This window comes from Emydura macquarii, unplaced genomic scaffold (assembly GCF_026122565.2).
Source record: "Emydura macquarii macquarii isolate MOO-44397 ecotype Brisbane River unplaced genomic scaffold, CSIRO-AGI_Emac_v2 contig_2448, whole genome shotgun sequence".
In the NCBI taxonomy this organism is placed as follows: domain Eukaryota; kingdom Metazoa; phylum Chordata; order Testudines; family Chelidae; genus Emydura; species Emydura macquarii.
This window is the reverse complement of record NW_027132585.1, coordinates 3,317,263-3,327,040: the sequence shown is the minus strand read 5'-3', so window position 1 is coordinate 3,327,040 and position 9,778 is coordinate 3,317,263. Positions and strand designations below refer to the sequence as shown.

General features: G+C 45.1%; 1 protein-coding gene across 2 annotated transcripts in view; it reads left to right on the top strand.

The window, feature by feature from the left end:
- Window positions 1–6,941: 6,941 nt before the first annotated feature.
- Window positions 6,942–9,778, top strand: part of ANAPC4 (anaphase promoting complex subunit 4) — a 37,651-nt gene continuing 34,814 nt past the window's right edge. The window contains exons 1-3 of one of the 2 annotated variants that reach the window (XM_067562559.1): window positions 6,942–7,206; window positions 8,330–8,435; window positions 9,363–9,495. In XM_067562559.1, the coding sequence (XP_067418660.1) occupies window positions 7,099–7,206; window positions 8,330–8,435; window positions 9,363–9,495 (347 nt within the window). In that variant the 5' untranslated portion in view covers window positions 6,942–7,098. Of the gene's footprint in view, window positions 7,207–8,329; window positions 8,436–9,362; window positions 9,496–9,778 lie in introns of those variants that run through there. The other variant, XM_067562560.1, reaches the window with a different exon arrangement.

The window sequence follows — 9,778 nt, the reverse complement described above, 5'->3', positions numbered from 1 at the left end:
CTGTAAGTATCTACAATAAAACATAGCTTCCACCGATGTAACTGGCCCATTACACACTTACTTCACCTCCATGAAAGGCATAGTACTTAAGTCTACGTAGATAGGTTGACTAAGGCTATGTCTACACTGCCGCGGGAAGTCGACTTTGTTTAATTTGACTTTCAGCAGCCAATTTTTAGAAATCGCAGCGGAGTGTACACACTATTCTGTTTGCGCTGGTCTCTTGCATTTACACGGATCAGCCTTAATTCAAATTAGAAAGCAGTGCAATGTGGGTAGCTATCCCACAGTGCAACTAGCCACTGTGGCTGTTGGGATGAGTGTCATCGTCCCATGATGCAACGCTGCTTCCCCCACCCTTCTACCCCCCCAAACAAACAGGAAAAATATTTTCCTGACGTTTTTTTATCCCCGCAATCGCCATTGCTGCAGAGACATGGAGCCAGCTCAACTCTGCACTATAATTGTGAGTGTGACAAATACATCGTGGCTTATCATTGATTATTGTAGAAATAGAGCAAAACGCCGAAGCAGAGACAACACCGATGCCACCGAGGCTGCCCTCCTACGAGACATTGAACAGAACAATTCCTGATTGCTGCAGGCTGTAACGAGTCATCTGTAGTCCGTGGAGCGCCAGTTCTGGTGCAGGGAAACAAGCACAGACTGGGGGGACTGCATCGTTATGCAGCTGTGTGATAATGACTAGTGGCTGCAAAACTTTCAGATGCGAAAGGCAACTTTCATTGAACTGTGCTCAAAGCTGGCCCTGTCCCTGAAACGCATGAACACTCACTTGAGACAAGCTATGACAGTGGAGAAGAGAGTGGCGATCGCTCTGTGGAAGCTGGCAACCCCCGACTGTTACCGCTTGGTTGGGAATCAATTCCGAGTCGGTAAATCTACAGTGGGCATAGCCGTGAATCAAGTATGCAGTGCAATGAATAGACTTCTGCTTCAAAGGCTAGTGACTTTGGGAAATGTGCAGGACATAGTGGAGGGGGTTTGCCATGATGGGCTTCCCAAACTGCGGGGGGACCACTGATGAGACGCACATCCCTATCTTAGCGTCTGCCCACCTAGTGACCGAGTACATAAACCGCAAGGGGTACTTTTCCATGGTCCTGCAGGGGCTTGTGGATCACAGGGGTTGTTTCACTGACATCTGTGTGGGGTGGTCTGGGAAGGTGCATGACACTCATGTATTTCATAACTCGGGGCTGTTCTCTAAGATGCAGGTAGGCACTTTCTTCCCTGACCAAAAAACTCACATTGGGGGTGTGGAAATGCCAATAGTGATCCTGGAGGATCCTGCTTACCCCTTGCTCCCTTGGCTAATGAAGATGTACACCAGTCACCTTGACAGTGACAAGGAGTGTTTTAATAAGAAGTTAAGCAATTGTAGAATGTGCCTTTGTGCATTTAAAGGGTAGATGGAGGAGTCTCCTCACTAGGCTGGACATGAATGAGAAGTACCTCCCTTCTGTGATATCTGCGTGCTGCGTTCTTCAGAATGTGTGTGAAGCGAAGGGTGAGAGGTTCCCCCAGGGTTGGGCAGTGGAGGCAGAAAGACTGGCTGCCAATTATGAGCAGCCAGATGCCAGCACTACGCTGAGAGCTAACTGTGGAGCGCTTTGCATTAGGGAAGCTTTGAAAACCAGGTTCTGCAATAAGATGCAGGACTGATTTCTGTTCCTGTATGTTGTTTGCTTTTGGTGAACTCCCCACCCTGATATCTGTGCTTACCAAAACCATCCTGAACAAGATATGATTTAATAAAGAAACGTGTTGAAATGATGCAAAACTTTATTTCTGAACATTCACAAGAGGTAGGGTGGTAGCTTGCTGGCCAGGTGTCAGCGTTGCTGCCGCTGCTTTCTGCTCACCTCCACCGTGGTGGAAGCAAGCATGTACTGCAGCCTGGGGCGGGGGACAGGGATGGCGGCAAAGCCCTCGGTTGAGGAGCATTATGGAGGGGCTGCAGCGGGACTCTGTCCTGCCTCTGCTCCTCCTGAAGCTCCACAAGCCGCTGGAGCATGTCTGCCTGGTCCCGCATTATTCGCAGCATTTCCTGCATGGTACTGTAATCATGCTCCGTCATTTCTCGGCGACTCTCCCTGTCCATGTCCATATTCTGTGACAAGGTCAGCCGCCATGCTCAGAGCTCTGTCTCTGCAACTGCTGAGGTGTTCATGAGCTCCCCAAACATGTCATCTCAGGTTTCTTTTTTTTTTCCTCTTCGTAATCTGAGACAGTCTGTCCACAGCATTTCTTAAGGGTCTGTCCAGTGCCAAGGTGTCTACAGAATGAAAGAAAAATAACAAGGTAGCCATAGTTAGCATAGTGAAGAAAAGGATACAAATGTAACAATTTAGATAATGGTCCCCTGAAACAATGTAGCAAATGATTCTCATGATACAGTGTACACAATGATTCCCTGAAAAAATATAGCAAATGATTCCCTCTGTCTGCTTGTATTTTAAACCCTTACAGAGAGGAACTGCGGATACCGTTGGGGCAGGGGGAGCTATGCTTAAAACACAGATTTGCTGGACACAGCGGGGTACCAGCAGTGTCCCGCCATGATGCAGGCTACCTTAATTGCAGTGAAGAATCCTACTTTGGAGGGAGGAACAAGGCAGCCCTCACCTGAAAAGTTTTTCAAAGGATAACAGATTTACATACATGATTTTACCTGAGAAATCAACTGATGATAAACGTAGCATTTTTCATCACATTAAAAAACTGATCCCTGGGTAACCCCCCAGTACAGTCACCGAAACGCCTGAGATCCCCTTCAAGCCCCCCTTCCCCCCCAATGTAAAAGGACAGAAATGCTCATAAGAAAAAAACCTCACCAGATGTGCCTTCCCCAGGATCATTTGTGCTGTCCTGTGTGCTGCTGGACTGCTCAGGGGTCAGGAATAAGTCCTGACTTTCGGGGACAATGGACACCCCGCTCTCCTCAGCTTCCTCCTTCTCGTCCATGGAGTCCTCATCGTTGATCATGGATTGTGACCTAGCAGAGATATCGATGCTGCAGGGAGGGATTGCCACAGAGAATTGCATGCACCTCATCATAGAACCAGCATTTTTGGGGCGAGGAGCCAGAGCAGCTGTTAGCTTCCCTGGCTTTCTGATATGACTGACGCATCTCCTTGATCTTCACGTAGCACTGCTGAGCATCCCTCTGGTGTCCCTTCTCCAGCATACCCTGGGATATCTTCCCATAAATGTCCAGATTTCTTTTTTCTGGCTCTGAGCTAAGCCAGAACGGACTCCTCACCTGACAGTCCGATGAGGTTTAAGACCTCTGGTCGACTCCATGCTGGAGTAGGTTTGGGCTTTGCAGTAGCCAGGCGGAGAACAGTGACAAAGCTCTCTCCACGCTGGCAGCACAGGAAATGAAAATTCAAATCTTCCCAGGGCTTGAGGGGAGGGGACTTTTCCTGCTAGCGTGACCACTGAGCAGCATAGCACGACTGTCCAGAGCAGTCAAAATGGGGCATTGTGGGATACATTCCAGAAGTCAATTAATTCGATTTAAGTTCCGTTGTATCTACAGTGACACTAAATCGATTTAACAAATTCGAATTAGGTACTACGCCACTTGCAGAGGTGGTCTTAAGTTGATTTCACAGGCACCTTAATTTGAATTAACAGTGGTGCCAGTGTAGATGCAGGTGTAATTAAGTCAACTTAAGTGACTTTAAGTCGACCTAAGTCGCCAGTGTAGACCAGGCCACAGTATCAGTGTAGCATCAATTCTTGCTGCCTTTAAGAAACCATCCCACAATGCCCCACACTGGCAGTTAAATCGGTGCAAGTGCTCCTAGTGAGCATGCACACCACTGACACAAGGAGGGTAGTGCGGCTATGTAAAACCGATCCAATTACTGTGGTGGCTGTACATCGATGTAACTTAGGTTGACTTAATTTTGTAGTGTAGACTTATCCCCACCCAGTTTAAATTGCATTCTAGATCTCACACCAAAGACAACTCTGGTAGGCAATTCTATATGTAAACTAACTAAAGGTTTATTAGCTAAGAAAAGAAATGAGTTATTGAGAGGTTAAAGCAAGTAAAATATATGTACAGGTAAATTGCAGTCTATAATTTCAAATGGTACTAGAGATGTAGTGTGTCAGTTTCCCAAAAGTCTCAGGGCTAGCCAGAACAATTCCAGGGATCTCCATCTTCTCATTATTGTGTCCTGTGAGAATCCAAACTAGTCCAGAGATGAAGACTCTTTCCCTTTCTATACTTACATATTCTTCTCAAAGAAAACAAGCTGACCTGGTCATGACCCATGTAGGCTCTTTCTTTGATTGGCAGAGAGAGGAGCACATTTAGCATCTTTGATCTCTGACCATCACACACACTGACCACTTGCCTTCACATGTTCAGGAACTAGTACTTTCCTGCTAAAGTTCTTCATTTGCATCACACAAGGCTGCGTTCTCATTTGAGGGGTTATTTTGTTACAGAAGCATATACAATGTAAATGTTTGCTATTACATTATAACAGGCACACAAGAGAAAACAATGCATGTAACATTCCATTAGTTTTCATGAAGTTTAAGCACCAAACACATTCTTACCTATTTAACAATTGCTTTGATCTATATTAATACACAAGTGAATTGGCCTGGTTTCCAGCTTTGCATTTGTTAGTGTTCAGTTAGGTCTGGGGCTTTGGCATGAGCTGGTACTTGGTCTGCTGGCATCACACAGCATACAAACTCTCTACCACAAAAAATGGATGATCAGAAATGAAAATACTCATTCCTATTTAGCATTACAGCCAGGACTCCAATCTGTGAAACCACAGGAACAAACTACCCCACCCAAAGGCAAATGATAATTACATCCCCAAATCTGCTAATACATAGGTAAGTGCTTAATTTTAAGCAACTAGTTTCATTTAAGCCAAAGGAACTACTCACCATATTAATATTAAGCATGTGTACTTGCAGAATAGGGATCTGAGACACTGATCCAAAATGTCATTAGAGATACTGCTGAGAACAACTGATCAAAAGTAACTTGGCCTGCTACAGCTCTCTCCAGCTTTTACACTAGCAGACTACCACCTCAGTACACCAAAATCTGCAAAATGAGAGTGAACTCTTTACAGTGTTGCCAGCTTTCATAGTTTTATCATGGGTCTTGTGCTGTTTGGTATTTTGCTTAAAGCCTCAGCTGCCGGAATCATGACTGCATGAATTTCAATTTTAATTACAAAAAAAAGTTTCTGTTCTTCATGGTTGCAGAGAAAGATCTGAAAAAGCTGTAATAGACAAAATACAGGGTAAACTCAGAAGAAAACAGAGGAGATAGATTAATATTTGTATTTCAATAACACGTAGAGGCCCATGATGAGATGGGGATCCCTCCGTGACAGATTTATACCAGCACATAGTCAGTCCCCATGTCTTAAATTACTCTTCAGGGATAGGGACTGTCTTTTTTCTGTGTATGTACAGTGCCTAGCATGATGGGGTCCTGGTCCATACCTAGGGCTCCCAGACACTATGAGAATACTGCTACTACTCATAGACTATATAGACAGAACAGGCAAAGATGGGAGAAAGGAAGTTATTAATTTCACTTTAGAGATGGGATACTGAAGTGCAGAGAAAGGGCTAGGTTTTTAACGGTATTTAGGCACCTAACGGTGCACATAGACTCTTAGTGGGATTTTTCAAAAGTACCTAGGCATCTCACTCTTATTAGTGACTCATTAGGTAACCAGCTGCAGCTTTAGGTGCCAAAGTACCTATCCCACAGTGACTTGTCCAGATCCACAAAGGAGTTGCCTGAGAGAGCCAAGAACTGAATCCAGATCTGCTGCATCTCAGTCTAGTGCCTGGTAGGAAGAGTGAAGTGAGGTGACAAACAACAGTGTGGTCAAATGGTTAAGTTTGTGTCTCTTGAATTAGGTGTTTCAAAAATTCCTTTTAGCTGTAGAGAAGAGGGTGTGATGGCTGGCTGGTCAGCTGCTGCAGGTGACTGTTAGGCCTTGCAAGCCTTTTAGACAAAGTGTGTTTTGAGGAGGAGTGTGTGAGAGAGCAGGAGGGGGTTCTAGATGTAAGGTACCTGGCGGAGAGGGAGGAAGGCACCCAAAAGGCAGTGAGGCATTCTTTGTGATGTCTAAAGGGGAAAGTTGCAGTGGTTTAACTTACATTGGTTTGTAACCATATATGGTGAAACCAGCTGCGGGCACAAACTCCTGTGTGGATGCGCCTGTTCCGGTCTGAGCAGCTCATTTCAGTTCTTCTTCCACCTGTTCCCAGCTGACTGGAGCTAAGCTGCGCAAAGCCACTTGCACCCAAGGAAGAGCGTCCACACGGGGGCTACAGCAGTTGACCTAACCCGCTGTAAATGCCCCCCTGCGGCTGATATCCCAAAGCCCTCCCCGCTCTGCTTCCCGCGCTCAGCGAGAGAAGGGGCTTTCTATGGCCCGAGCGGCAGCGGAGCGGTCCCCGCCTGGCAGCACGAGTGGGGGGCAGGCCGGTGGCTAAGAGAGGCCCCTCCCCGGGGCCATGGCCATCCGCCCGCTCCGAGGAGGTCAGCCACCCCGCGTCCCGCTGAGCCGGGCGCCGCGTTGTGCGACTGCCCGAGAGCGGCCCCGCCGCCCGGCTCTAGGCACCAGCTGCCGGGGGGTGCCAGGCTGCGCCACACACGCAGCGCCGCGCGCGAGCCGCACGGCGGCGGTCGGGGGAGACCCGGCGAGGCGGAGCCCGGCGGCCGCGCAGTGACAGAAGGGCCGCCCCGGAAGGCGGGAGAAGTGGGGCGGAGCCGGCTTCTCGTGAGCGGGGGGCGGGGCAGTCGCTGTTGCTGCGCTGCGCTGGGCCTGTTACCGGTGTGCGGCGCCGGCGGGCCCGGCAGTGATACCCGGCCTGAGAAACCCGGCCTCCCGTCCCGTCCTGTCCCGTTCCGTTCCGTCTGCTGCTGACGGGCTGTGGGCTCCGGGCGGGGAGTGGAACTGCCGGGGGTTGTGTAAGCGGGAGGCGGTGAGGGGGGGATCGGCGGTGACAGAAGGAGGTTTCCGAGCAGGCTCTGCCCCAGCCAGCGGCTGCAGGAGCCCCCCCGCCATGCCTGCTTTCCGGCAGGTCGGGGAGAAGCAGCTTCCCCAGGAAATCATCTTCATGGCCTGGTCTCCCAAGCGGGATCTCATCGCCCTTGCCAACAGAGTGGGGGAGGTAAGGGGAGGTATTATCAGTTTGTGGGGTTTTTAATAAATGTGGCCCTTTGTTCACAATATAAGGGTTCTAGTATAATTGGCCCAAATAATTTGTGATAGGATAATTTTATTAAAGTTCACCTTACTTCGTTAAAAAAATCAGAAAGGATCATCTAAGTAACTGGGTAATTCCCAGCAGAGTGCCTGTCAGTGTATGATTTAACAAATGTGTAAAAGTTAATTTATATTTAAATTGATTTTAAAAACAATAAAAGCATCAGAAACTGTGTTTAGTGGTGCAGAGGCAGGCTGTATGCTCTGGAACAATGTTGCAGATCTCAGTTTCTTTCTTGAAGTAATGTAATTCAGAACTTCTCTTGCCAGTTTGCCACATATTGCCTCTGATCTTATCGAAGCAGTGCTATCTGCTGATGCTGGGGTCCGGGGTTGCTTCCATCAGAGAAGTTTCTGACTTCCTTGTTTCCCTCTCCACAATACATTCTTTTTATTCAAATTTTTTCTCTCTACACCAGTGGTTTTCAACCTTTGTCTGCAGGCCCCTGGAGGTCAGTAGACTGTGTCTAAGGGGTCTGCGAAAGGTGGTTGTTACCAGAGAACAGTGGTTTTCAACCGATGGTCCACAGCCACTGTGTCTAAGATTTCCAAAGGGGTGCATACCTCCATTTGAAATTTTTTAGGGGTCTGCAAATGAAAAAAGGTTGAAAACGACTGCTCTTCACTTTGATCTCCTCATGATTAATCTGGCTATGCATCAGAAGATCAACTGCAATGCTTCCACAGCTGCTATCTACGATGGGGAGCCTCTCTAAATACCATATTATTCTGGTTAGCTAGGTTGATTGTAGATTTCGGTCTGTACCCAAAACCCTTTTCATTGCTTTATAGTATACAGTATGCCCCAGAACTGTGTTCATATGTAGAATGACTGCTTAATAGGAAGAGTTCTAGATCTGACTTTCAGGGTGTAGAATTTATCTAAGTTTAATAAACAGGTGAAATCTAAAACCTGATTGCAATTATGGGAATATTATTTTTCGAAGATCTTTATTAGCTGATTTATGAAATATTGTTAAAGGAGGAAGATGTTCAATTTTCCTACATTTATTTGATCTGCTTTTCAGGTTTTACTTCACCGACTTGCAAACTTTCAACGAGTTTGGAGTTTGCCACCAAATGAAAATACAGGAAAAGAAGTTACAGCCCTTGCTTGGAGACCAGATGGCAAAAGTAATGTTGAATATACGATGCTTTGTGCTGCAGTAAAAATGGTGTTGGAAATCAACAGATACATTTAGTGAATACGGCACCACCTATCTCACAAAGAAAATACTCAGTACAAAATGTTAAGAAAAGGGTAGCTTAATTTTATGTAGGAATACTATTAACATAATAGCAAAAAGTACCCCTTTGATATGTGATGTATAAAGAATGACCAAAATATAGTGGCACTGAAGTAACAGGTGAGATCTAAAACCTGATTGCATTTATGGGAATATTATTTTTCAGATTGCATGGCACAACTTTCAACTCTTAACAGTGCAAAGTTGTTCCATTTCAATCATGCATCTGTGCATATGGGCAGAATCTTCAATTATAAACTGGCATCCTTTGGGAATGAATGAGTTCAAAAAGATGAATATAGTCATGTAAGTTCTGATGCAAATGTTGCCCAATGAATATTAGACATTGTCCGTGTTCTAATCCAATAGGGATGAGTTCTTGTGAGAATCTTAGAATTATGTTATGTTGCAATAAAATATTCTTGCTAATTGAATAGTGTGTGTCAAATTTGCTAAAACATTAATCCATACTTAGCTTATGTTTTCTCCTGTGAGTAACAGTAAGATAAGCATGGACTAAGGTTAAACGTGCATAAATCTTTGCAGGATCAGGTCATTTGTTAGGTGTGACCCCATATGCCATTTTAAAATAAAAAGGTTGACTTCAAGTCTTCCTTCTAGTAAAATGGCTTAAAATTAGAAGTGAAATTAATGTGGTTTTCAAGTACTATAAGTAGAAAAAGAGGAGAAAATTGTATATAGTATTTGGATATAATGACAGAAGGATCGTTACATTTCTTAGCTTGTCATATGTTTCAAGTAGCTATAATGTTTTGTTTATTGATTGTTTAACATTATTCTATTACTACTTTAGTTTTGGCTTTTGGCCTAGCTGATACCAAGCGTGTCATCCTGTGTGACGTAGAAAAACCTGAAAGCTTACACTCTTTCTCAGTGGATGCTCCTATTACTTACATGCATTGGATGGAAGTAACTGAAGAAAGCAGGTAGCTCTAAGAAACTCTACAGTTAAATAGTGGAATATAGTAGTTCAGCAAGAAAAACGTAACTTTGTCACACAGCTGAGTAACTTTTCCCACCACTTCCTTAAAAATCCTCTTTTGTTTCTAGAGTAGATTTTTTTCATATACTTATAGACAACAGTGCAGTTCTAGTGCTATAAATTTGATATTTTTGTTTTCTAATTATAAGAGCAAGAACACTTTTAATAGCATCTTGTGCATCCATTAATTAATTTATAGTTTATTATAGCTTATATACTTAGATATA